Here is a 27,718-nt window from a genome sequence, read left to right on the forward strand (position 1 = left end):
AGAGCCACATTGGATTTTTAAAACCAACGGAGGGGGTCGTCCGGGCCGTTCGCTGAATGAGGTAAAAAAAAAAGAAAAAGTGTCAAATAGTTTATTTAAAAATGTAAATAATAATGGAAGCAATGTTTTTTTATTTGATTATTTAGAATGATCTTAATTGCAATTGATAAAACAACGATTTATTTCATGTCAAATGGTTTCTTTTGATCACAATTTGTTCATTTTTATAATTGTTTTAAAAATGAACCCATTATTTTATCAAGTACAAAAATAAATTGTGTATGATAGTCATATTTTTGGTAATTACTTACAATAAATACCGGTATATTGACCAATTATTTATTGAGATCAATTTAGAAAAATAAAAGCTCGTCTTAGTTCCAAACGGAGAAATGAATGCAACAACTCTGAGGGGACTGTTCGTGATCACGTACAAGACTGCTCAGTACCGGGCAGATTGCCAAACAGGCGGGGTCTGACCGTGGCCCGCGGGCCATGCGTTGCACACCGGCGCTGTCACGTGCCAGCCAGCAAAATACACCTCACGCTGCGCATAACACGAACATACGTGCAGTGTCAGTACAGAGACGCCGCGTCGTGCTGTCGCCGTGTTGCCATTTCCAGTGCGGAGTCGTGAAGCTTCCTCTTCTTCTGCACGTGACCTGCGGAATGAAAGTCCCGCCATTGTTTGGCCGCCACACAAACAGCTGAATTCCCCCCGCACACAAAACCAGCGACCTCTCTGGCATCAATGCATGGTGACTTTGTCTCTCGTCTTTCTTTTCCAGCCTTTTCAACAAATGCTTGTTGTCGCGCGTCTTGTCGGAACGCTAAATGCTCCGCTGATGCCAGCTGTGATTTTCAACTCCACTAAATGAAGTCTTCCGTTGATTTAACCGCCGGAAGGCAAACGAGTGTTGAGCAGCGCGACATGACAGAGGAGACTTTCGTTGGTGTTTCATTTCCAGGTTTGGAGGAGCTGGAAAATAAAGTTGGCCGGAAAGCACCGGAACGTCTTCTGCTTTGGATGAGGGATGCGGCGGACTCGCGCGGCGGGGGGTCGGAGGACCAAAACTCTGATGTCAACGATTGTTTTGTCGACAACCTGAAACAAGAGATGGTGAGGAGGGTTTCCTTAGGCCTTACTTACGAGAGACCACTTAAGTCCATTTGATCAAGCAAACTAAAAGATGGCGCAAGTGGATGACAGTACACACTATGGCGTAAGGAGTATACCGCATCTTATATTTACAAAATAGGAGGGTCCTCGGTCGAACTGCGTCACATAAGAATTTTAAAGAAGTGGTTTATAGTGTCTCCTGTAATTATGATAGACGTTTGCGGAAGCGATTGAATGAAACGAATCCCGGCGGCCCTAAAATTTCATCGATCGAAAAAACAAGATTCTGCTGAGTTTTGCTTTCAAACAACCAAGAAACGTGTAAAACCGCAGTAAAGCGTCGAACAACCACAAATACAGCAATGGCCGCAAAATTGCTTCGCGCCACCCGATCGCTCCCATCACTCTCGACCCGCAGAGCAATACGCTCTCGTAAATGCCCGACTTGAACCGTTTCTTAACTTCAACCGCTCAATAGCGACGCGCAGTTATTCAATCGGAGGTCCACCGAGTCAGCCGATGTTTCTCTTCCGATTGCGGTGCTCAGACAGGACCACTGTCCTCTGTTTCAATTGGGATGAGAGAAGTTAGTTGTTTGGGTTGCAGGTTTGTGTGGCGATGCCGGCAAAAGGTGGAGGAGGTGGACCCAAATGCAGGGAAACACAAGATCTACGACAAGGGGCGGGTGTCATTGCAAAACGATCCTGGGTATTCATTGGGGGGGGGGATATGTGGAATAATCAAAACGACTTAATTAACCATGCCCGCCATTCTCCAAGCCGATTGGCTGTCACCGAGTGATTTGTGGCTTGAAGTCTGAATTTCCCAAGCCCAGAGCCAAAGGGCGAAGAAGCGAATTTCCCCCCGTTAAACGCGTCGCCCGGCACGGATTTGCACAAACTGCAGTGACTTTATATGTAAACATGTCGCGCGAAAGGTTCAATTCGCGTCCGGTGTAAACGCAGCATGAAGTCGAGCAATAAGTCGTCGTCCGCGTCCATCGAGCGGTGGGTTCACTTTATTTTCACTTCTATTGCAGTTCTTCGTGAAGGATGAATTCCCTCGACACGCTTTCCGACACGGGATTGTTTGTAATTCCCAACACAGATGACCGCGCGTGTTCCAGGACGGATTGCGTGCGCTCTCGATTCGATTCGATTCGATTCGACGTCGAGGGTGTTGAGAGCATTTGTTGACGTGCGCACTTCTAATTTCAGGGAAACCTTGAAATAATAATGACTCAATCCATGAAATAAAGTACACGCGTGTGTGTGATTTGTAGTGGAACTGCGTGAGGCTTGAGGCTATGTCCCAGCTCATAAATCCCATTTATAGTCACGTGCAGGCTTCCGTTGCACAATCGGTTCGCGTAGGCCTGCACCGGTCACCTGTGACCTGCACGACATGAATTCCCATTCAGACGCGGATGCGCTGCGCAGATGCGAGGATTCTACGCCAGCTGGTCGCCGTGCACGAGGGTATCGAGTCCACGCGCCGGTTGGCGTCGGAGCCGAGCACCTCGGCCGGCGGCCGTGACGTCAGCCGGACAGGAAGTCGAAGCAGCCCGGTGACGGCGGAGGAGCACGAGCGCTCGCTCTCTCCGTGCAGGTGCGGTGTTCGTGCAGCCTTTCAATAAACGTGCTACAACTGCGCTTCGGTGCCGGATAAGCTCTACTTTGTCTCTGACAGGGACATTCCAAGATTAACGTCCCCCGTGGATTTGCCGAAAATCTCCAGTCAAAGGAGCTGCGTCGAAGCTTCAAGCCGAGAGTCGCAAACTCAGGACCTCGAAGCGGGTGCCGATCCAACGGAAGAGGTTCGGCCAGGCGCGAACCGACCAAACACGGAAGAGCGCGAGGAGACGGCTGCGCTTTTGTTCGATTATGACGCTCACTGGCGCTGGATCGAGTCACGCGACGATGTCACATTTTTATGATCTGCAACTTCCATGTAAAGCTATTTTTTTCCCGACCTGAAATGAATGAAAAGGAATGGAAGAGTCATTTTCATATGATTTGATAAATAATAATGGACGGCTGGATGGTTTTCGATGCATAAATTTCTCCCGTGGTGAAAAAGACACAAAGTCCCATTTGCGAAAAGTTACTGGCGATTTGAAATGGTAGGTATTCAAAGTAAAGGCAATTGTTACTGGTAAATGGTGGTTGCCCATTGAAATACACTTCTTGCATAACGCTAAAGGAAAAAGTGCAGAACGATGAAGAAATCATTGACGTGTTTCCCTTCAAACTCCGCGAGTACAGGTGCATACATTATGCCAACAACTCATTCAAGCCATTACAGTCTTGATATCGTCAGAATATTGGCAAAGACGTGCAATAGTGGCGACCCTTTGGCAAATTCATACGTAGCTCAGAAATCTATTTCGGTCTCTGCCTCATCCTGGCACTTCAGCTCGCAGATCCCTCTGATGTATTGCGACACCGTTATGAGGCGTTAACGCTAAAGACAATCCATATTTCAAAAATGGCCTCGCCTCTCTTTTAGCGGCGTGGTGTTGCTCCCGTCTCTGTATTGGACATTCAGTTGTGCCGATGGCAGTCGGAGTCCTGTAATAGTCGAACAAACCCAAGAAGCGATGCCGTCTTTCGAGTTTGATTGGCGCGTGAGTATTTGGACTCTCACTCAAATGCATTTCATACAGTATGGTCTGAATGTGGTTTATATACCATATACCATATATCGGGACTGTGGTTTTGGGGGTTAATGGGAATGCTTTCTCTGCTCTGTCAAACATAACATGAAATAAAGGGTTAACGCCGAGTCGTGCATCATTCGAAAAGGAGTCTCCATATTTCTAACTCCACGATACCAATTTTAGAGTAGAGAAGAAGGCTAAAATAACGGACTGAGACATTTTCCCTTTCTCAATCGTTCAGCCATGGTCAATGAACATTGTTTTTGGCCATGGATTTCCTTCAGTTCAGTGTGGAAGCTTTGACCTTTGAGGTCATTTTTTGAAACTGAACTTTTGCACAGTACAAATAACAACGGCATCGTATTAACGGCAATATAGATCCAAAGCAGAGAAAGAAAGAAAAAAAGGGGACAAACTGCATGAAGCTTAAAGCTTCACATTTTTTTTTATTTGTGGTCAGTTTAAGAGTGTACTTTTTTTTTCAAAAAGAAGGATTTTTACAGAATGTACGCTTCTACTAATTGACATTGCGCATCATTTCTTTTCAGCGATGTGTTCTTCGCCTCCAGGTTAAGCTTTGACGTCATGGCGCGGCGGTGGTGACGTCACGTGTTTACAGCGGGAACCAGGAAGTGGCGGCTCGGCGCAGGCTGGCGAGGCTGCCAAGCACCATGTAGTGCTTCACACGGTCCCTGCGGAGGAAGACATGCCACTTTTGGATTTTCTCCTCCTCTTCGCCTTTGCAAACGCGACATTTGGAGACGGTAAATGCTCAAAAAGAATTGTTTTGGTTTTTTTTGGGGGGGGGGGGGCGCGCGGTAGCCACTTGGCTAAGTTCCACGCGAAACCCTTGACTGATATTAAATACATATATGTGTATTTTTACAGCCTTTAAAAAAAGTTGAATTCCATTGTCACATGTTGACTGCCGGTAATGTTATGTTAGCGATGTTCCGTTGACTTCCTTCCTGCCCAGCTCACTTAACGACATCGTTACGAAGATGCCATCATTTTGTAAATGCATTACTTTGACTCGACTGAATACTTTGTACATCAATTGTTGCCTTTGCAGGTACAATATAACCTTAAAAAAAGTCTATAACGTCGCTTGATGTGAGAAAAGCGCAATTAACGGTCACCCAAATGTATGATGTTTGTAACTACTTGTGCCCACGATCGTCCCAATTTTCTGGATTTTGTGTGCTTGAAGTGTTTCCCTCTCCACAGATGCTCACATGAGGTACATCTCAATCAATTACAATATGCTCGAAGAGTCCATTCATTTCATAAGTTATATATATGTGGCAACAGACTTTACAGAGGGCAAATTCCTGCCTAGTTTTTGCATGACTAATTATTTCAATTGTTTCTTGATTGCCTTGCGTTTGCTCTGTGTCTCTGAGCTAAGCGACCGTAAAATCCATCATATTGGGGCAATTGTGCGGATATTTTCAGAGGTGCGAGGGGACATAATTGGAGATGCCCGCGCAAATTTTGGTGACCGTTGATGGCAATTTTCTGACATTAAGTGTCGTGAAGCTTTTTTTTACGCTTATGTAAAGCGTTTTCGACTGTCCCGTTTTGCGCATGAAAATGCATATCACAGATGGGGAGGTGACGTTTGTATCGGAGCTCTCGTCCAAGACAGCTCAGAAGTTGTCCAAGTATGGCTGGTATGGAAACGCAAGGTTGCAAAGGTTTCATATACCGGAGGAGACCGCCGTCGCCCGCTGGATGTTCACTGTCAAGAAGGGCCACAGCTTTCACTGCGCGGAGCGGAATGTCACCGTGTAAGAGTCTTCAGAATAAATGTTCGCTCTGCTTCTCGCACCGTCCGCTGCTCAATTTCTGTTTCACGCTCTCCTATTTTTTTACAGCTACGTTCGGCAGAGTGCCCCTCCGGTCGTAAACCCGACTGCCGCCGCTTTTCCAAACATGACGCTGTGGAGGCCCTCTCTCTCTCTGAGCCTCGCGGTCACCTCACTCAGCATAGCGACCTTCAACGTCTCGAACCCCGCACCCGGGGACTGGTTTGTCGCCGCCCACCTGCCTGAAGATGATGGGCGCATTGAGCAGAAGGTCTGCACACTTACTACTTTGTCACTTGCAACAACAATGCGTACGTAGGTGCAATTTAATCAACCGTCAGACATTTTTAATCCAACCTGTTGCTCCGGAGCAAGGGCTTGGTTGACTGGTCGGTCGACATGAATGACAATTAACCACGCTTGTTTGTCTTGACTGTCCTGAGATAAACGTAAGCTGGTACATATCGCAACATATTCTGACTTTTTCACTGTATCTTCATCTTCTTCAGGGTTTCCCATCCTGTTCCTACTTTTTCCAGCCTCAGCTGTCGGTCAGGAGGGCAGTTGACACACCCGTTATGCAAACGGGAATGTTGCTCCGACAGACCGCTACCGCTAACAAGCCAGCACGCCTTAAGTATGAGGTCAATGTGCGATTGTGTCTCACCGTTGAACTCGCAATTGCTACAATAAATGTGCCGTGCGTTTGTGTGTTTAGGTTGTACGTTCCGCAGTTTGCCTCGTCTCTTTCCGTGTCTGTGGCTGATTGTTCCTCAGCAGAGGTGGCAGGGAGTGCGTTGTGTTCTCTGGTCCTCAGCCTGGGCTCAGACTCTCTCCTGGATGGTCCAGTAAGAGTGAAATGCTCAGGGACTCTTTGCTCTGCGTCTCTCACCAACCCGCCTTGGGACACTTGGTTACGTGTTGTCGTGGAGAGCATTGAAGACAGCGGCAGAGTGATGTTCAGCATCGTGTCCAAGTACACCGGTAGTGTACACAAAACTCACCTTCAAGCCATGTCAGCCAAGTGGTAAAGTTCACTTAAGCTCGCCGCAATGTGATTGGAAATGTTAAACTCTGATTTGGCTTGTGTTTCTACTTATGGGTGTGTCAGCAGGATGGTGATAGTCGTGTAAACTAAAACAAACAAACAAAAAAAACAAAACAGCATGGTGTAACCAAGCAATGAGTTCAACAAAGAACAGAAATGGAAGACACCTCCATTTTAGAGCGCTTTACAAAGAACACAGTTGACAAAGTGATTTACACAGTGTAAATGAAACAAAGAACAATAGATGTAGCTAGGTAAAATACGTTCACCCAGTTAACATGGATATTTGACTTCAAAAGCCATCAATGGCAGTGATTTCAAAATACATGATTTAGCTAAGTAAAAACAACATCAAAACACCAATTAAAAGATAAAGTAGTAAACAAAAACAAAATAAGAGTAGATAAGGATTAAAATCAACATCTCAGCGCAAGATGAAAGCCAGAGGGGAAAAAAAAGTTTTAAGAGAGGATTCAAAAACAGGAACTGAATCAGCCAGTCTAAAGACCAGTCTCATAAAAAGGTTTTTCTTTCCTTGCCTTTCAAGTCAGTTACCACATTAGTGTCTAACTCCATCCTTTAGGTACCCTTCAACTGCTGTTTGTACCCCAGCAGTGGTAGGATCCGTTATTTTGGGTGCCCTTCTCACAAAAGGAACATTAAAAAAAGACGTCTGCTGCACTGACTGACCAAAACAAAAATGGAACCAAACACAACCCTTCTACTCTAATGGTTACAGAATGTCATACTTGCTGTTTTTCAGAGGGGTGTAAGCCGAAAAGCGTAGGTCTTGCAGCTGATGATGTCAGCGGCCTCCATGGCAACAGCAGCAACGCCAACTCCGAGTCCTCGGCAGCGAGCAACAGCTCTGCTGCGATCGAGATTGAACCGGGATCGCCGCTGTTGTCGCCTTCGGCGTGCGTATGGAGCGTCCCGGTTCACTACGAGGAGGACGATGTTCTCTCACTCCAATTCACTCCAGTCAATGGACCCAGTGTCAGCGTCAGAGCAACCCGGCCCACACTCCTCACGTACCCACTCCCTGCGCAAGTCACCGGCGGGACACTCAACCTGCAGCTCACACTCAACACCGTAAGTGAGAACGTATTCCACGCGGGATTTGGTTGACGTGATGATTAGGAGAAAGTTTGATATATTGTGTGTCCAGGAGAGCAGGTGGAAAGGCAGTTAAGCTCGAAGTTCAGGGGCGGGGTTCAAATGATTTTACCATGGTGCAGATGGGAAGAAAAAACGTCTTGGAGGTGAAAAGAGTATCAAATCGAGCGACGACGCTGAAACTTGACATTGAGGGTGTCATGTATAAGGTGCACGCAGGTGGGATATGACCGAGAAGTGAAAGCGAAATTCTGGAAGGAGCAAGACGACCGAGTGCCGATGGTTTGGACACGTCCGCAGGAGGGATAGTGAGTCTATTGGCAAGAGAGCTAAGAGGTTGCTTGATGTCGTGAGGGAAGTTGGTGGAAGAGAGGAGGACGCAGAAGATAGGCTAACATGGAAAAGGAAGAAGCGCTGTGGCCACCCCGCACAGGACTAACTAAAAGATAAAGAAGACCTGTAGAAGAGTGTGTGAGTGAAGTCTTGTTTTACTTTGTTTGTACAGACAAATGTAACACTGGGGAACAGCAGCACTGTGGTGGCGTGCCTCTCCCCCCGAGCGCCAGTCCTCCAACTCGGCAACAACTCCCCATGCCGCACAGGTGACACCCACACGCCAGTCAGTTTAAACGTCATCTGGAATAGCTTTTGCTCATACTACGAGTCACTGTAAAGCTGGATTCACGCCCATAGTGCACAATTACCTGTTAATGCCTTATCAGATTTTTGGGGGTGGTCTATTTACATGTACGTTTCAAGTGACACAGTGTCAATATGAATGTGTTTACATTCACGGAACACATGAAACCATCTTCACGAGCAGATGTACCAGTTGGACTAAAATAACTTGACAAGCGTCAACCCTGGGCAGTGACAAAATGGAAATAAACAAATAAATCAGAGGCGTGTTAAATGCGGTATATTGTTTAGTTGGTATGATTTAAATGAGTGTAACCTCCACATTACACCACTGACCGGCAATTATTTACCTTATTTAATGACAGAAAAACCTATAATAGCATATTTAAAGGTCTGTGGTTTCGTGTAGTTTGGATTTTTTTGTGTGCCTGTTTGTTTTGTCGTGTTGTTTGAGCAGACACTGTCGTGTATACTAGTGGTTCTCAACTGTTGTCACCGAGGGACCCGCATTTTCCTGTTATCACCAAGTTGAAAGTAGAAGTAGTTCGTTGCAGTACTTAAGTAGATTTTTCAGGTATCTGTACTTGAGCTTTCTCTTTTTTGCAGCCATGATGCATATTCAAATTGTGCCACGTGAACCTTGCTGTGTAACGCAAGGCTTAGTAATCGCCTCTCAACAGCCTTGTGGGGAAGACCCCCACGTAATGGATACAGACTTACCTTTGATTTTGAGTTTACGTTGTGACTCGTGTATTGTTTCTGAAGCTTTGTTTGGAGGCTATGGCCTTAAGGTGAACACCAGCGTTCCCAAATCTGTGGTTCGGCTGCCTTTTCCTGCGTCAACGGCGTGGTACCTCACTCTGCAACTCCTGTGCGGCAGGTAAATAAATAAATAGCTCTCGCTTTTTGCATGGATGGAAAATTACACCTTGTGCTCAACAGCTTCAGTATCTTGATAACTTTTTTTGTGTCGTCTTTTTACTTAAGATGGGCATTCAAAACATATTTCCTTGTATGAATTCAGTCATCCCTCTGTATCTAACACAGAATATATTTGGAATATGTTCAAATATGTTTTTTTTTTTTTGTCTTTATGATCCCCCTTGAGATCCCAACATGGTTTAATTTCTAATTATCCTTTCATTTTAAATGACAGTCATGTACATCAACAACTGGTTGCCAACTGTCAAACAAAGTTGAGGAGAAAACGTTGATCATATACTTTTATATATGATTAACATATGTACAAATGAATAATACTGCACCACTGTGTGCGCCAGGTTGAAATATCCCAGACATTTCCACACACAGTCCTCATCGACTTCCTCCATGTTTGCTGATCCTGCTGTCGTTCTGTTTTGTTCAACAAACTGACTGCTTTGTTCTCCAACGTGGAGCTTGAGAACATCTTCAGCATCTCCACTGACACAAACATTCAATCAGTCAAATTCCAGATTACCAACAATGCCTTTGATTTGACATCTGTTGTGTGTGTTTGCAACAGTGACTGCGGCAGTGTGTCTGTGGTGTCCGTGGAACCGGAGGTTTTTGTCAGCGCCTGTGTCGAGGACTGTGGCGCGTTTGGGGAATGCAGACTGCTCAGGTCCTACAACTACCTATACAGTGCCTGTGTATGCAAGGCTGGTACGACATACGCTAACATACACAGCGATGTACTTGTATTTGCGAGGACCTTCCTTTTACTTTGTCCTTAACCCACCAAACTGCAAGACAGTGGCACCTCTAAAGTTGAACAGTTAAACAATTTGGAGTTTGACGCAAATGTTCGCGATAAATGGGTCTCTAAAGATGCACCAAAACCCCAGCGTTCAAATGGTTGCCTTGCTTGATGGAGACAAGGTGCAAGCAATATTGTGCCCTACTATCATTAACTGTGTCCATCACTCATCGTCACCGCATTTTCAAATGTGAAGATGTTACCTAAAACGTTGCCTCTGTTTACGATGCACTTCTGTTCTTACAACATCGGCGTAGCCCGATTTGTAAGTCGGAACACACCATTGTTCTACCACTAATCAACGCTAACGCAGAAGTAAAGTCATACCGGTCATTACAGTGAATATTTGTAGGAAAAACACTTATAGGTAGGGCTGGGCGATTATGGAAAAAATAATAATCATGATTATTTTGATTGATCTTCAAATCACGATTAATAAACACGATTATTCATTTATTTCAGAACAGTAACTTGAAATATAACTTAAAAGAACAGCCAGAAAATACAATAGTTTAACAACAATAATATATATATAAAAAAAACAGAAACAATAAACACTAAATAAAAATAATGGCTAAAAACATTGGGGTGGTGTGACTGTATTGTCTATTATAAATATTTGTAAAAAAAATAAAATAATAATCCTCTCAATATTCTGCCACTTAGCAAATCCAAATAATGTTGTCATACTAATTGACCTAAAACAGAAAACTACTCTGATTTCATGTCAGAGAATCAGGGCTAAAGCCATGACGATCTGCTGTTGCTGCTGTGTGCGCCTTGGCCTCTTAGGGGCAGTGTGGTGCCACGCATGCATGAAGCTGCATATTTACAGTAAGCTAAAATAGAGTACAAGAAGAAAGTCGCAATAAAACCATATTAAACTCGCTTTTCACAGATTAGGAAGAATATATGCCTTCGAGTATTGTTACATTGTCTGTCTGTATGTGTTACGACGGCATTTGTGTGTGAATATTCGTTTTTTGAAGGTAAAACCTCCAGTGATTTAATGCTAATGTTAGCTAGCCCGTCAATGGGGTTTTCCATTGACTGTTAGCATGAGCTGCTAATGTCTAAAACGATGTGTGTCTTCCACTTAAATATACGTGTGCAACTATTTTTGTTGTGTCAACAATCGGCTTAAAGCACGCTCAGAAGAACATGCGTCACACACTTGCTACAAGCAACACAGGCTCCGTTCACGGTCTGTTTACAAGGCAGGTACTTGCGTGCACAACTTGCGCTGTGGCACGTGAATTGTTTTTCTTCGATGATAACGTTTTTATGATCGTGAGCAGCCAAAATTGAAATCACGATAAAATTTGGATTAATCCCCCGGCCCTACTTATAGGCCGTAAATATAAATTTAAAGGGAGCAAATGAAAAATAGGAAAAAAATCCTCCACTCCTCAGCTTGCGCTGCGTTGTCGGTAAAACTAGGACTCTCTGTACTGATGGTAATCATTTCATTCTACAGCAAATACAATGTAACAAATCAGAGGTCGCACTGTACACTCAGTGAGCCTGAACACATCATCACTGTGTGAGCAAAGGTGTTGAGGATGTGTGCTCAGGTGTAGCGGGTACAATGCTGGCAAACTTAAAGCACGGCATGTTTGTGTGTGTGCGTGTGTGTGTGTGTGTGTGTGTGTGTGTGTGTGTGTGTGTGCGTGCGTGTGTGTGCGCGCGCGCACCGTAGGTTGGAGGGGTTGGGGCTGCACAGACGGTTCAGCAGCTCAGTCGTTCGCCCGGCAGTTGGCGGCCACGCTGCTGCTCACGCTCAGCAACGTTGCCTTCCTGCCGGCAATTGCGGTGGCCGTCAAACGCTGCTACGTCACGGAGGCGTTCGTTTACCTCTTCACCATGTTCTTCTCTACGGTAACACGCCGTAACTGACCATCAAGTTGGGGCAGAATTTTAGGATTTAATTTTGTTGTGTGTGTGTGTACTTGTGTGTACTGCAGTTTTACCACGCCTGTGACCAGCCGGGTATTGCCGTGCTATGCATAATGAGCTATGACACCCTCCAGTACTGTGACTTCCTGGGGTCTGTTTGTTCCGTATGGGTCACCATTTTGTGCATGGCTCGCCTCAGGAGCACGGTGAAATATGTAAGACGACGGAGCGTCTGTTGTTAGACTTTTTTTTGCTATCTACACACGGTTCGCAACTCTCTGCTTATGTGCACGTAGACTCTGTTTGTTCTCGGGACTCTGCTGATCGCCATGTCACTGCAGCTGGACCGCAAAGGTCTGTGGAACCTGCTGGGCCCCATCCTCTCTGCCATAATCTTCATGGTGGCTGTTTGGGTAAGGGATGTGCGCCGTTCAGTCTCGGGTAGCATGTAGGGCAGAAAGGGAAAGATTAGTTCTCTACAGAGCTCCCAATTCGTAACATTTGTACGCCTTCACCTTACGAGACTGAATGAGACGGTGACGCACACTAATACAAAATGAGGACACTCGCTAGGAGCTGCTGTAGGCCACAACTGACGCCCAGATGCTCAGACTGAACTAAACAGCATTAATAACCTCACTCCGGCTCCCGATTGCACTCACTTGGCCACGTCCCTGAAAAGCACACATCCAGCGCACAAATACTACAGAATGTACGATAATTATACTTTATAAAACCATCTTATTTCATCACATTCTCTTTTAATATGGCTTTTTTTTTTAAAATAATAGAATACAGCGCTATTTTTCTTTCCGGAAATGTCTGAACAAAACAATACTTTTTGGGGGGGCTCCTTGATCGTGTTCACCAGTGCCAATGGGACTGAATGAACCACTCAGAGTCAGTCTGGTCCTCGTTTTGTGTCGCCAGGTGTACCGAGGAATTAGGCGTCGCCATTGTTACTTCCCGTCCTGGCAGAGGTGGGTCTTCTACCTTATCCCCGGAGCACTCTGTGCTCTCGTCGGGGTGTGTTTCTACATCTTTGCGGAGACGGAGGACAACTACTACTACACGCATTCAATTTGGCACATCCTCGTGGCCACTTGCGTGGTGTTCCTGCTGCCGCCCCGTGGAAGGAGCCTGGCTGCCGTCAGTTGGACCCAAGGATGGCGGCCGGATTGGAATTGGACGTGGCGCTGGACTCCTCGCGTTTGTGGAAGCACACTTTGCCCGAGCAGCAAAGATGAACTCTACACTGTCACATAATGACACTGTCACACGGATTCTGTCAAATTGTCACAGAAGTCGACACGCTTTAAAAATGGAGAATCTTCTGAAATTTTGTAGGCCTCCTCACTCGGTCCTCACCTTAGCCTCAACGATGCCTGCTGTCTTTTTTTTTTTTTTTTGTAAATAACTTTTAAGTACTGTCCTCACAACTTTGTGCAACTTTGCAAAGCTCTTGAAAATGCCACTTATTCATTTCATTACCTCCTGATCCATTGAACCAGCTTAGCTACAAAAGAGGTTTGTACATATTGTTTATGGCGCTCTTATGCATATTTGGTCGTCGATATACGGTATGCTCCAAATATTTATAAATGCTGTCACTTTAAAATGTTCAATTCCTACTAAGTAATGGTGTTCGTACTTGTTTGTCGATATGTGCCCCGTGGTTCAGGGTGCAGTCTTGCTTCTGCCTGAAGTCAGCTGGGGCCGGCTCCCCGCAACCCTGAACAGGACAAGCGCTATGGAAAACAGATGAAGTCGACCATCCGCTTTATGACTTTTGATTTTCACGATGGCGGGAGGCAGGTTCACACGTCAGCTGAATGATTCCTGCCAGGTGTGTTCATGTCGTACTCATTCTGAAGCACTTTTATGATTTATGTGAGTTGGGGCAGCTCTTCTGCTCAAATGGGAACTTGAATGTATGTATGTATGTGCCTCCCTTTTTTCTCGAGTGTCTCGTGTGTTTTCGTCTCGCCTCAGTTATTCCGGATTTTGTTCTATGCAAACGATTTATATGTTCTCTTGATTTTGTCAATTTCAACACACTCATGTTTTGCTCCTCCAATCTTGAAAACCAATCTTAGCTTCCTTACAGTCGTCTTAGAGCAGACGTGTCAAATGTTTGTCGTGGGCCACATTGTAGTTTCCCGCAGAGGTCTGTTATAACTGAACCCATGGAAATGTTTACTTTTCATGTATATACACACACACAAGTAGATAACTAGTTTTGAAATCAGAAGTCAACGAGTCGGTTTAACTATTGTTCAGGTGACTGTAAAATGGGGTTTGGCAACAACAACAAAAAGCTCACAGTATCTCAACGTTAGTATTGATTACATTTGACAATTTCAAATGAGATTTTAGCAAGAATCATGGACATTGACACACCTGATTTGCTTTTGCGGCCCACATCAAATGGGGCGGGCCCGATGTGGCCCCCGGGCTTTGAGTTTGACACACCTGCCTTCGACTGTCTTTCATGGTGCCCGTTTAAGAGCGAATCGCATGAAGAGACCAGCGAACCTCGACCTCCCTGCACAGTTACTCAATGAATGTTTGACAGACCAAAAACCAATCTGTTAACAGCATTGTGCTTTTTTTCTATTGTTCTGTTCATTCATGTAACATTTCTAAAGGACTTTGTGCCCAGGGGAGGCTATTTCATGTGGTTGTTGCTCTTTTATTGTTGAACACGCACATTCATATGTGACTGTCCAAAATGGGAAATGGAGAGAAGAAGATTATCATAATCCTCAGAAGTGTATCGACTCGGTCCGGGCGTGCAGTTGCTTGAGTCCATTAGTAAAATTGATCCCCTCATCAGGTCTGCAAAGCTGGCTGAGTACGAAATATCACTGATGCAGCAGTTTATTCTTATGGTGTAGGTTCCACAAGACTATTAGGTTTAAATGGTGCACAAATGGCGTCGAACAGGAGAGCGCCCACTTTCCGACCCCCCCCCCCCCAAATACACACAGCCCTTAAAACAGTTCAATCCTTTTCATGGTTTTTTTCGAGCTGCTCTTGAACACATCATGAACAGGGCGTGCAGTTGATCAATCTGTTATCAAACTCTTCGTCCTGATGGTAAAGTGTATTAAAGTAGAGGTCACGTCTATATTTAAGGCTGTAGCAATTTTCCGTATACGTTTTATCTTGACCGATGACAGCCAGTAGAAGGAGGCAGGCGTCGTCCTGCTGAAGAAACTGCAGCTAACCACATCCGCCCATTTTCTGTAGGCCTCCCGCTTGCTGTGTTTGTGCGAGCTGCAGCTCGTCCCAGCAAAATTTGGACGAGAGGCGTGGCAACGCCCTGGGTTGGTCCCCGGCAAATCGCTTGGCACACAGACAAACCACCATTCACGCTCGCAGTCACACCCACGGGCAATTTAGTGTCTTCAAATTGTCCAACATGCATGTTTTGGGAATGTAAAAAGAGACCAGAGGACTTTGTCAGTAACCCACCACTGTGCTGTAAACTTAACATTTGGGCCGGAGGCATGGAGAGAGACATACAAAAAAGAAGAAAAACATGGAAATATTAGAAAATTGTTACAGATTCAAATCACATAATTGAGGAATGCAGTGCACAACACAATAAATGTTGAATTTGTTTTATTGGGACTCGAACGTGCTCAAGCAAAGGTAGCAGTGAATGCACTCACCAGTTTCCTTGTGGAATGAACAAACGCGTCAATCTTGATCATTTACCAAAAAAATGCACACGAGACAAACTAATTACAAAATGTACATCTCTATTGCTCAAGTAACAATTGATTTTTATTTTTTAAGGGGAACACTGCCAGTGAATCCAGAGTTGGATATCAAGAACAAAATAAACATTTTAAGGCTGAGAAAGAATATAGACAACAAATACTCTGCAGGACGTTGCAATAGCGCTGGAAGCTTTTTGTTAACTTGCTGGTATTCTATTTGATGCTACTCTGGTGTGTGCATAAACGGCAATGTGCTCCAGAAACCGGCTGTATGTCGCCGTTATACTGTGCGTGTTGTATTGTGTTTTCATATAGGGCGAAAAACTTGGGATTGTAAGTGTAGGCCCTTTTCACCGCAGGATATTTATACCTCGGAACTAGGAAGTTTTGGAGGACGTTGGGACATTTTTCAAGGCTGACAGAAGAACCTGCAATTCGCTGCTCTGTTTGTGCTCGGGCCAAAGCCTTGTTAAATGTAAAGGTATTGTTTGGTGGCATCTTGTGGCATATTGGTGTCAAGGAACTTATTGAAGTAAGGGGATGAGCTTCATTTAGATGGGCCATCGCCCTGTCTAATAGAAAAGTAGTGCTTTGCTGCCATCTTGTGGCAGCAGTAGGCAATCATAAACCTTTTTAAGGAGGGCGTCAACTTTTTCCCTCGGGGCGAAGGACTACGCTACATTTTATAACAGCTCTGCACACGTTACTTTTTTGATTTAACATTTGCACCTATATTGTGTTACAAATGAGGACACCCAGACGAAAAGTTACCACAGATCAGGATGGAAAGTGAGGTGCCGGTTCTTGTCGTTCTCCCCCCCCCCCCCCCCCCCCCCCCCCGACAGAGGCGTGCAGGATAAATCAAAGTTGCAGTCAGAAACGAGAAAGTTTAATGTGGTGTGACCACAATGACAAGAATGAGACCGAGGTGGACCTGTTATGTTTTCATTGTTTTAGCCTGGCATCAGACAGCGGCAGAACTGGTTCCTGCCAGCTCAGACCCTTTAACGAGCCCGTCTTCCTGAGTGGCGGCCTTGGCGGGCGAAGGGCTCGAGTGCCGTTGTCTCCTCATAAAGGGAAACACGCTGAAGAAGTGAAGTGTCAGACTTAAGACACTAGAGTATGAATCGATGTGCAAAAATGTTGAGATGCATGTGAGTTTTCACCTTTTCTTTGTTTCCTGTGGAATAATAGCCCTGGCCAGCATGTTCTTGTAAAGGTCAGATTTAAGATATCTGGGATAAGAGTCCTATACACAGACACACACACACACACAGACACACACAACAATGAGATACAGTTAGGCAATAGCAGCACAAATTTGTTTTTTAAATCACAGTTTTGAAGTGTAAAGATTTCTGACTATACATATTATTTAGATTCAGACTGGTGTCCCTCAGGGTTCAATTCTCGGTCCACTGCTATTTAGTTATGCTGAATTTATAGCACATAATCAAGACAAGGGTCATTTGTGTCATAACACAAAAAGGCTACTGTTAATCCCAAAATATTCATACCCCTTCCAATTTCTGAGTTAAATGACTGGACTTGTTCTAGCTGGAAGTGACACAAGTAAGTCCAAAAAGACTGTTGGGCTACTGTTGTGACACACGCTGGTGTTTAGAGATATATATTAAAACAACAAAAACAACTGATTTCATTATTTATTTACATGTTGACTAAAAATTATTCTGACCCTTTCGCTCTCTGTCCAGTGTTCTAACTTTATACTGCAGTTTATTTGAACGCTCTTGAATTTGCCAGACGTTAACGGGGTCAAAAGATTGTTTGTTTCCTCAAAACAATCTCAGATAAGATCTGGGATCTGAATACTTTTCCAAAGTAAAAAGCAATTAAAATAGCAAATGTTTCATTCATTTCTGTAACACTACTTCCAAAGTAATAAAACACTTTGTTGTATCATTTCTAGCTCGGAAGATGCCTATTGAATGAATAAGAAAAGTCATTCAAAGTCTGGATCATTTTGAGCTTATACATGTATATTTACAGGACAGGAATGATTTAAAAAAAATATATATATATATATATTTATAAAGGATTATTTTTGTAATAGTTTTGAGTTACTTTTTTCTTCCCTATCAATTTCGCCACTGAAAAATACTGAACAAATGTCTGATAATATAAGACGAAATCAGACAGGCCATAAAGACCTTCTTCATGAGGAAGTAGATGTGCATTTGCGCGTCATCCATGACAAAGCGATGTGGACGTTGGATGCCCTCTAAGGTCTTGGTCATGGTCTTACTGTCAATATTCACCCAGCGTGCAGCTGCGGGCGCCAAGAAGTTTCTGTTGCACATTTAGGAAAGCAATTGGTACAAAAAGGTGAGCATCACAGTGTGTTTTGTGTGGCTGTCAGTGTGTCTGTTCTTACTTGTATATTTCATCCACCTTCTCTACGATCTTGGAACTTTCTCCATGTCTGATGTCTTCACATGCCTGCCAGAAACACAAATTCTCCGCTGGAGAGAGAGAGAGAGAGGCAACAAAGTACGATTTGCCACCTGGATGGAGCGAAGGTTCCTCAATAAACTACACCAGAAGTATATTCTCATACCACTAAATTCTTTTTCCAGGTAAGTCATGAATTCCCGCCTCCCCATGGTGTCAAGGAGAAGTGCCATGAAGCTGAAGCCCCAACGTTCCACTCGGAGGCGCGTCGGGGTGGGCGCACTCCTCGCAGAAACAAAACATCCATTATTCATTCTCAAGGTAAGCTTTTATTTAGCATGCATACGAAAAATGGTAAAGATGAATAATATATACTACAATCTTTGCTTATTAATGTACTTCCCCTCTCGCGGGACGTTAGCTGAGACGCCCGTGATCCAAGTGATAAGCGATTCAGAAAATGGATGGATAATGTATTTCGGGGAGGCAACCTTTGGCACGGATGGCACGAGGTGGCATAAACACTGGCACGCTGGGTGTTCTGACGATCTTGGCTTTATGTGTGGCCTGATTGAATGGGCTTGAGCTCCCGCCCACAGTCCCCACAGCTCGGTTGTGGCGCTCCCGCCTACATTCCCAAAGACCTACGCACGACCGATGTCAACAATGGCAGCGCCGGCTGCGAAAAAAGGTCAAAACTAGGCCATTCCGGTCTTCATGGACCCCAGAGCTTGCGTTTGAATATTTTTGAAAGACCGTTCTGCGTGCACTTTACATTGAGAGAATGTTGCATGCCGAACATCGAGTGTAAAACAGCATCTTGAGATAAAGCAGAGTGCCAAATTCATCCTGCGGGCCGGATTGTTCACTCTAGTGAGCGGGTTTTGGTCCACGGGCCGTATATTTGACACCCCTGCTGTAACTCATCCGTAGGCGTGAATTGTTGTTTGTCTATATGTGCCCTGTAATTGACTGTTGGCCAGTCCAGGGTGTACCCCACCGGCCAAAGTCTGCTGGGTAATTGGAGCCTCAAATTTCGATCATTTTTGCGGTACTGACATTTTAATAAGTGACCTACACTTCAACAGTATCTTATACCAAGCAACATAATGTGTCGACTGTTCAGATCGTGCTTCGAATGTGTGTATTCTCTCACATATCTGCATTCATGGTCCAAAGCGCAGTGTCGTCAGAGATCCAGGGATTACTGGGAAGACAACCCTGCATAATGGGATCGTGGTTCTGGTACTGCTCACTGAATTTCAAAAAACTGCTCAGGCACAAACACACACACACACACACACACAGTATTACTGTATTAGTGCGTCAGATCACAGGAGTTAATGGCCACTAATTCCAACTCGCCCCAGGAAGCATCCGTTAATGGCTCTTCTTGTGAGAGCATTAAGCCTCGTGTGTATTTGTGTATGCGTGCTGAAGGAGCAAAGTTCTGTTCGGGAGGCCTGACGTCCATTCGAGTAGGTTTGAGTTCGGACGTGGCTCGCTCCGCGTGTCACTACTGTCAATTATTACCCATACTATGATGTGTGTTGGATCAATACGCACCCTTCCAGGCAGATGGATGACTTGACACGGTTTCTTCCCAGAGCCCTTCTCCAAGTTTCAATCTGTCAAACACACACATGAAGCGCATCAACAAGAATAACGCTTACTTGACACACTCCGAGACTGTGGAAATGCTCTTTACCTCTCTTTTGTAGTAGTCACTATTCTAGATCTGTTTGAGACAAAATAGAAGGCACAGTGCGAAAAAAAACATCAATTAAGGCAAAAAAATGTACGTATTGTGTCAGGCATTTTATTGTATTTCATTGAAATTATTTATGTTTATTACTTTGTAAAGATATATAATGTTGGGAAGATGACTTTAGAAATGTAGTTGGTTACAATTACGTTACCCTTATGAAAATGTGATAGTAGTGTAACTTTCGATTATTTTCTCAAAGTAATGTAACTAATTACATTTGATTACACTTTGCTGACTTCATTTTGAATGAATGCATCAACAGGACCCTTTGATGTTTCCTGAAAAAAGTGGATCATAATTTGGGAATTAACCAAATGCTCCTTATACAAATAATAATCTAATTTAAAAAAAAAAACACACAATAAAATGTAAATACAATCAAATGTGATTGTCGCATTATGTGTGCAGCATGTGGAAAACCATCTTAGCATACAATGTTGACCGAATGACAAATGTGCACAGTTTAGACAATATCGCTTCATGACAACCAAGATAAGTGAATGTTCCATAAAATGTACCAAATTATGAAGATCAAATTGTTCAAGTCATTGTTCTTTTGGGATCAAAAGTGTAACTATGAGTCAACGTTTTCAAAATCTTCATCTGGCCCTTAAAGGTTGTATTTGGAAAAATATGCCATGTTTGAGACTACAGCAGAATGGCACATGACCATCGAAAGCCAACCACAAGTGTCTGTCTGCTTTAGAAGGAGAAAGTGAGTTTATGTGACTATTTTTCAAATGTATCGAAAAACAATTGTAATCCTGGAAACTCGTTAAATTACGTAATTACTTACTCCCCAACACATATATCGTAGTTTATATCCTCGTTTCCAAAAATAGCAATTTTAAGTAGATACTTCAATTTAAATGCAGTTCAAAACCTTAAATTCACAAATGTATTTAAGATTTAGAGTCGAAAGCGTACGTAACTGTCATTAGTTTGAGTGCAGTTCATTTGGGAACTTACTTTGAAACAATGCCCGGAGCAAAAAAGAGGCAAAGCAAAACAGCATTGATAGTTACATTTGACAAATATAAAACAATATGCAGGGAAATATTCTGTGATGCCTTCACTGACCGGTGTGACTCGTAAATTGCAGCTACTCAGCCTTTCCAGACCCACGTCGAGCACATTAAGCACCCCCGGCTGAAAGAAAGCACATTTAATAGCGTGCGTGTGTCACGAGAAGCCGCGTGCGAGGGAGCACTTAGGCCGCTCTGAGCTTTTTCCACGCCACCGGCTCAGAATTCTTATTCCCAAGTTTCCCTTTCATTTTGCCCGTGTCCTCGTGTTTAATTCATAAAGGCAAGACAAGATGGAGTGCCTCCTCCAAACACTTGTCCTCAGCTTCTCTCTCTTTTCTAGATTACAGGAAGTCGCCATCACCCCTTCCCTTCGCAAGCCCTCCTAATGCCACCTCACGCTGCGTTTCCCCCTTTTAATTCCTCTAAATAAGATGATAGAGCAGAATATGACATCTGATATATTGGATAAGGTCATAATGCATTATTCCCCCCCCCCCCCCCACCGCTCTCTGATTTTACTGTGTTCCTACACAGCTCTCAGCTCAAGCTTTTACCAGATGGGTTGAATATTTCATGCATGAGGCAGAAGGCATTGAAGCTGAACATTACAGCGTCCACCGACCTTTTATATAAGGTAGGCAGCAGGTTACAATGTAGCGTTAAGAGAATTGCAAAAACAAGGTAAAATGTTCAGTGGTACCCAGGCACGTCTATTTCGTTTCAACGTAAGACCTGTATCAATGCCACTGAAGTTTTATAAAAGTCAATTCATCCAAAATATCTGGAGAAATGTGTGAAAAATCGCACCAAACTTCAGTGTTCTAACAAGTTGTGCAAAACTTCAGCAAATCTCAGAAGGAAAAAAAAACGTGACTCCAGTATATATGGCTTTTTCTTTCGCTTTTTCCGCATTGCTATTTGCGATGGCAGACGTACTGTACAAAGTGTGCGCCGGAATCATGGACCTCATACTGTACGTCTCTGTCCTGGCTGCTTTGTACAAAATGGCTTAAGCAGCAAGAAGTCAACAATTGTATTAGAAGAAGAACAGAAATCGAACAAAGTTGGGTTTAGCCTGTTTGTGAAGTGACTCACGTCGCAAGCAGTTATCGCCCTCTTTGATCAAACTGGGGCCTGATTACACAATTTATTATTTTGGTTTGAATCAACTGTACAGTGGTTAACTTTGTTTTAGACTTGTAAGGCAGTTAGGAATGTTAAAATATTACTTTAAATATTGCCTGTACAGTTAATAAAGGTATTGTAATGATAATAGTTGAGTAACTATGATCAATAGTTTCATTATTTATCTTATAATCATTGCAAAGGCAGGATTTTACACTTGACTGTGTAGGCGTACGGAGTGATGCGTCTGGAGAGTGGCGCTCATTAAAATGCTGGATTATTCCGGGACCAACAATGGCAGTGCTGCACGGTCATGGTAATATTGCACTTGTGTGACGACAAAATAGCAATAGTTCCTGTATATTGTGTGGCTTACATTAATATGTAAGCGAACTGGCACGTGGCTCACATACTGTAAGCAAGACTGTGCTGATATTTCAGTTTCAGTTGGCGGGGGCTTGGGATTCTCAGAAACATCCGAACGAACCGGACATACTGCTATTCTCTTAAATTTCATACAAAAAACGTACGTCAGCAAAGAGTATCTTAGTATGACAATGCATAGTCTGGTATCTTAGCAGTGAATTCAATATCAAAAGCTATTTTTCAAAATGTCAAATTAAAAAAAAAAAATCTTGCACTCTTTTAAATAGTAATTATATATATATATATATATATATATATATATATATATATATATATATATATGATGGTAAATCATAGAATAGGATTCAATACCATAACCACATAGTTATAACATCAGGCACATGCACACATAGACGCCAAAGTGGTGCCCAAGCAACTGCCCTTTTGCCCTGGATGTAAAAAGTGCCCCTTTTGTTGCAGCTCATTTTGTTCTCCTTAATTCACATGTTTAAAAAATAAAAATGACCCTCTGTGTCATCTTTTCCATCCAAAGTTTTTCGATATTTGAGGGGCATTTATTTGAGTCCTTGGGAGAATTTGTACATCACCTTAATTTATGTGAGTTTAATCAGAGGCCCTTCAAATGGTGTTGGGAGCGTGCTGACTCCAATTGAACATGATTTTGAACACAGCCACAGCCCCATTTAGGGTGTGTGCACTTGTGCAACCATACTATCCCAGTTTTTTATTTTAACTTCCTCTTGCATTTTTTCCCCCAATTGAGGTGTAGAGGTTGGTGTATAGAGGGGAAAAAAATTTTCATGATTTATTTTGGTCTCATTTGGTATACACAAGAAAAACCTGCCATTTGAACTGGGGTGTGTAGATTTTTTCTATCCACTATAGCTTCCCTTCACCTCCTTGGTTAAGAGTTGCTTTATAAATGGTGTTGATATTAACAGAAAGAAATGATTTAAATACTGTACTGTACTATACTTCAGTTTTCTTCCTAATAGTAGGGATGCTTCTGGTGATGGGTGCATACGCCCATTTTTTTTCTTATTTTTGTTTCAATTTTTTTTTACTAAACACTTATTGGCAGATTATCCCCGTTTCTGATTTTTTTGGGGGTTAAAAAGAAAAGTGTTCCCCCCCCCAATGCAATTACAATGGGCATCAATTATCCGGGGTCCGGCCCGGTCCCCATGCCCCCGCGAATAGCGGCGGCCCACTGTCCACTTAACGAGAGACAACATACCGGGGGTCTGTTGACGAGCCAGTAAGCCTGCTCCTGACACTCCAGAACAATCCGGTCAGCCTTCCGCCTCTGTTTGGATGCTCTAAACAACAAATACACTATGAGGTTGTGTGTGTGTGTGTGTCTGTGTGCGTGCGTGCGTGCGTGTCACTGTATTAGCATATTGTGCGCGTACCTGAGTTGCTCTCTGGCTTGCATCACCACAAAGTCCCAGGTGTGGTTGATCCTCTTGTGCAACAGACTGTAGCGCTCCTTAAAAGGCCGAAGGAAATGCTAAATCTCTGAAGTTCATAATTCACACTATTCTTTTAAATATATAATCCCACACACTGTTTACGTTTTACCTTTTCATATTCCATCAACTGTCCTTGTTTTCTGATGTTCCTTTTAGCCAAGTGTATTGCTGATGGCAGAAATGAGAAAAAAACAAATAAAGCTATATTAGATGATTCAAATTGTGCAAAAGGCACCTGATAAAAGTTGTTCGTTACATCATCGCAGCTTAATACCGCGTGATCAAATATTGTTAACCTGCTAGTTCAATAAAGGGAAACCTCCTCAGTTGAATGCTCTGAAAAATGTCAAATTTGGAGTTCATCGAAGAAAAATGTGGAAAATAGGCCACTGTCAAAGCAAAACCTGTTGTTGAATTCATTGAATATCAAATTGGGGCTATCGGCCCTGGCCATCACGTAGCTCCGGGCGTGCCTTCACCCGCTTCATTCTGATTTCAGTGTTCACTTACCATAGTCCAGCTCAGAGGCAGGCCACCGAGTACCGGTCCAGAAGTAAGGGGTCTGAAGAAGACACGTTTTTCAAGTGCTGATTAAGTGCGTCTGGATTTGAGATTCATCCGATGGAATCCTGGTTTTGGATGAGCAAAGTGTGGAGAGTTCGATGAAAAAATACCTGGAAGCGGTAGGGCGAGTCATCGGGACGCAGCACAAGCAACCGGGGCTCCTTGAGAGGGTAAATATAGCTGAAGCCCACCAGCATGACTCCAAGGTGCAGAGCCTCTGGAGGAGTCACAGACAGCGTCACTTGTCGCAAATCCATTGGCTCAACTTGGGACTATCTGCATCGTACACGCGCAACAACATCTGAAAGAATACCTCTGTGACATTTTCAACAAAAAACTGAGCACTATTTATAGAGGCAGGCTGTACAAACTGGTAATGTCACATGTCCCGAGAACATTGAGAGGCGCTAGATGAGGCGACTCGGGCATCTGGTTAGGATGGTGAAGTGTTCCGGGGCACGTCCCACCGGGGTGAGGCCCCGGGGACGACCGGAGGGACTTTGTCTCCCGGTTGGCCAGGAAACGCCTCGGGATCCCTCCCGGCAGAGTTGGACCAAGTGAAGCGTTTGCTGACTCCTGTTCTATTTTTACGACTACTGGTACTACTAAAAATAACAATAATGTAATAAGTCCCCTCCGGCCTCTAATCGAGTTCAGGAACCATGAAGTCTCCGGGGAATGCAAATCTCCACAGGGAATCTTGATCAAGTGGTGTCGCCGGGTGAGCTAATGGATCTCGTGTCGTCTGGGGTTGGCATTCCCGTTTAGTGGAAACGGCAAGCCCACTACACACACATGTGAGCGCTCCCACTCAGCTGGAGACCGTGAGCACCATCCCCAGACAACACGCACGACACACAGACAATACAATTCAGTCAATCCTTGCTATTTTTTGGGAGGTTGGGAAAAGTCATTGACACCCACCCACAAATGTTGGAATATGTCTATAAAGACGACTGCCTATGAGACAAGACTACTGGAATTCCTGACTGAACGAAGCTCCTAACCTCAGTTCAATATGCAGTAGTTGTTTGACACCAAGATGGCACCGAAGCAATATTTTGTATTCGTTCAAAAACAGCAAATAGGTGAGCTTTTTGTCTGTTTTTAATAGCAAAAAAAACAGAGTCTAGGTCACCCCCCCAAAAAATTGGCAAATGCTGAACTGTGAAAATGCAGAGGTCGACTGTACTGCTTATCTAACGAGCTCCTCGGAGTCCTCACCCTCTTCGCATATGTTGTATTTGTGAACGAGCCACTCGATGATGTCGCGGCCTGCGGAGTCACAAGACAGAGAGAAAAGCTCTTTGGAAAGCACGCGCACAATATATTCTCCGAAATTCCCCGCTGCGTTCTGCACGAGCACTGGAACAAAGTCGCCGCAGCGCGCATTTGCTAGCACGCTCACACCTGTCATGGCGTGTGGGATGACCGTTATAAGGAGCCTCTGGTTTCTCATCTTCACGCCCATGTCCGGGTCCTGCATGGCCACAATCACTTTCTCCATCTGGAAGTTGAGGCGCACACATATTCTACTATATACATACTGTACACTGAAAACAAGTACTTCATTGTCAGTTGCACATGATTCAAATGTGGTAAACTGGTGTCATTTTCCATTGTTTTCCCAAGAAACTAATCAAACAATATTTTAGTCTGAAGCATTTTAATTACGGGGGACCAATGTACACGTTCCAAAGAAGTGGAAGTCAAACACACCATGTGTGTTTGATCGCTTTGGAGTCAGCCAGACTTCAGTCGAGTACACTATCATCGCCGGGGTCATGTCGTGTCCTGTGCTGCAACCGTCACATCTTGACATGAAGTGCAGAAGAAGGAAAATATCCCTAAGATGACTTTTGAGAAGCGCAGGGACATGGTTGCGTGTCCCCACGATCCAGCTTGACGAGGTCCCGATGACGATATTGTAACGTGTACAGTAGAGATGTACTCCTTTCGAGCTACCGCTATCAATCAGGCTTCATTTCTGCAGCGGAATTACTGGCAGCGCACATCAGAGATGACGGCTGAATCTTTTACGACTGTCGGTTCCGTTCATAACAGGCGGATTCATCCTGTCTGCCGAACGACGGCCATCCATTAAGCGTTAGTTTACTGTATGCCATCTGGTGACCTCCTCAGACCTCACTGAGCTTAAATCATCAAATTCATCAACACTCCCTCCGAGCGAAAGCCTCACTTATACTCACACGATGCACATTTGAATGAATAATTTCACTGTATAGTTTTGTAGTCTTAAAGTATAAACATAACGTAGCTTATACAAGTAAAATTGACTGTTTTCCTCTTGCTGCAAAAACAAATGACTGTCAAACCAATGTCATTTTGGGTGTTTTGCATGAAACGTCCTTTCTAGTTTCTGACATGGCAACCTTTTTGTTTTCTTCTTTTCCCCATTACATTTGGTTTCAAATAACACATTGCGTTATATTTTTCAACTTCTTTGATCAAATATATCATCGAAAGATTTGAATGAACGTACGGTCTCTGTCAAATGATAAACAACACTTTCACCCAAAACTGATCTATAGGTAGGCCGACTGTCGCTTCAATTATTATTTAAGATCGCAAATTGCACTTAACAAGTTCACACTCCTAACTCAAACCTCATACTTTGTGTGCTTATGTCGTGTCTCCATGAGACCGAGTTCGCTTGCGTCTGGATCTCGTGCACTGATTTTGCAGGCGACAAATGTGTTAAGCCCCGATGCAGGTCAGAGGACTCGAAGTTGTAAAACAAATCAATCATCTGTACCTTTCGAAAGCATGCCATTTGTTCCCGGTGCCAGCCCCCTCGAGCCAGGGTGTTGATGGTCATCTTGCGGGCTGCTTGGCAACAGCTGCGCTCAGTGGATGTGAAGTGGTGGCGGGGACGCGCACGGGTTCCTCTTTGACATCACGCGCGCCCCGGTGGCGAGAAGAGTGGATTAGAGGATGGGGGGGGGGGGGGGGGCAAACGGATTTGTGTACTGGGGATAACATTTTTGGTTGGGGGGCGGGGGGTAAAAAGTAAGCAAAACACTTGAATATCTCCCATTATTCGAAAATATTGTGTTTGTTATTATTATTGTTATTCGAATTATCTTACCATTACGACTTTTAGACAAATGGATGATTAGACTTCATGTTGTTAATGCGTTACTAGATTACTCTGTACACAACGGTCTCATTTCGTCCCAATGTTAGACG

General features: G+C 44.0%; 3 protein-coding genes across 7 annotated transcripts; 2 read left to right on the forward strand and 1 right to left on the reverse strand.

Annotated features, from left to right (window-relative positions):
- Positions 1-931: 931 nt before the first annotated feature.
- LOC133411834 (leucine rich adaptor protein 1-like) lies at positions 932-3,077 on the forward strand. Its single transcript, XM_061694554.1, has 3 exons — positions 932-1,120; positions 2,541-2,728; positions 2,810-3,077. Exons 1-3 carry the CDS (start codon positions 932-934, stop codon positions 3,054-3,056), a joined length of 624 nt encoding a protein of 207 aa, XP_061550538.1. The 3' UTR covers positions 3,057-3,077.
- A 621-nt stretch (positions 3,078-3,698) lies between these two features.
- On the forward strand, positions 3,699-15,085 carry pgap6 (post-glycosylphosphatidylinositol attachment to proteins 6). 3 transcript variants are annotated; one of them, XR_009769699.1, is made up of 15 exons: positions 3,699-3,746; positions 4,349-4,543; positions 5,386-5,569; positions 5,657-5,858; positions 6,097-6,224; positions 6,306-6,571; positions 7,399-7,727; positions 8,257-8,353; positions 9,156-9,270; positions 9,895-10,034; positions 11,828-12,006; positions 12,093-12,239; positions 12,321-12,437; positions 12,955-13,551; positions 13,706-15,085. XR_009769699.1 is itself a non-coding variant. In XM_061694544.1 (14 exons), the coding sequence occupies exons 2-14, from the start codon at positions 4,486-4,488 to the stop codon at positions 13,288-13,290; spliced, it is 2,298 nt and encodes a 765-aa protein (XP_061550528.1). In that variant the 5' UTR covers positions 3,699-3,746; positions 4,349-4,485; the 3' UTR covers positions 13,291-15,085. The 3 variants fall into 3 exon arrangements, 2 of the variants coding, with proteins under 2 accessions (XP_061550528.1, XP_061550529.1); XM_061694544.1 differs by having other exon boundaries at positions 12,955-15,085; XM_061694545.1 differs by having other exon boundaries at positions 12,366-12,437; positions 12,955-15,085.
- On the reverse strand, positions 15,021-27,386 carry rgs11 (regulator of G protein signaling 11). 3 transcript variants are annotated; one of them, XM_061694547.1, is made up of 17 exons: positions 27,285-27,386; positions 25,919-26,015; positions 25,733-25,783; positions 24,619-24,725; positions 24,455-24,506; positions 24,054-24,112; positions 23,885-23,961; positions 23,710-23,791; positions 21,013-21,081; positions 19,873-19,896; positions 19,731-19,792; positions 19,321-19,434; positions 18,331-18,446; positions 18,148-18,235; positions 17,924-18,062; positions 16,919-17,001; positions 15,021-16,837 (listed from the first exon to the last, which is right to left on the reverse strand). In XM_061694547.1, the coding sequence occupies exons 1-17, from the start codon at positions 27,345-27,347 to the stop codon at positions 16,717-16,719; spliced, it is 1,404 nt and encodes a 467-aa protein (XP_061550531.1). In that variant the 5' UTR covers positions 27,348-27,386; the 3' UTR covers positions 15,021-16,716. The 3 variants fall into 3 exon arrangements, with proteins under 3 accessions (XP_061550531.1, XP_061550530.1, XP_061550532.1); XM_061694546.1 differs by having other exon boundaries at positions 18,331-18,449; XM_061694548.1 differs by lacking the exon at positions 25,919-26,015 and having other exon boundaries at positions 18,331-18,449.
- Positions 27,387-27,718: the final 332 nt, after the last annotated feature.

Source organism: Phycodurus eques, chromosome 13, assembly GCF_024500275.1.
Source record: "Phycodurus eques isolate BA_2022a chromosome 13, UOR_Pequ_1.1, whole genome shotgun sequence".
Taxonomy (NCBI): domain Eukaryota; kingdom Metazoa; phylum Chordata; class Actinopteri; order Syngnathiformes; family Syngnathidae; genus Phycodurus; species Phycodurus eques.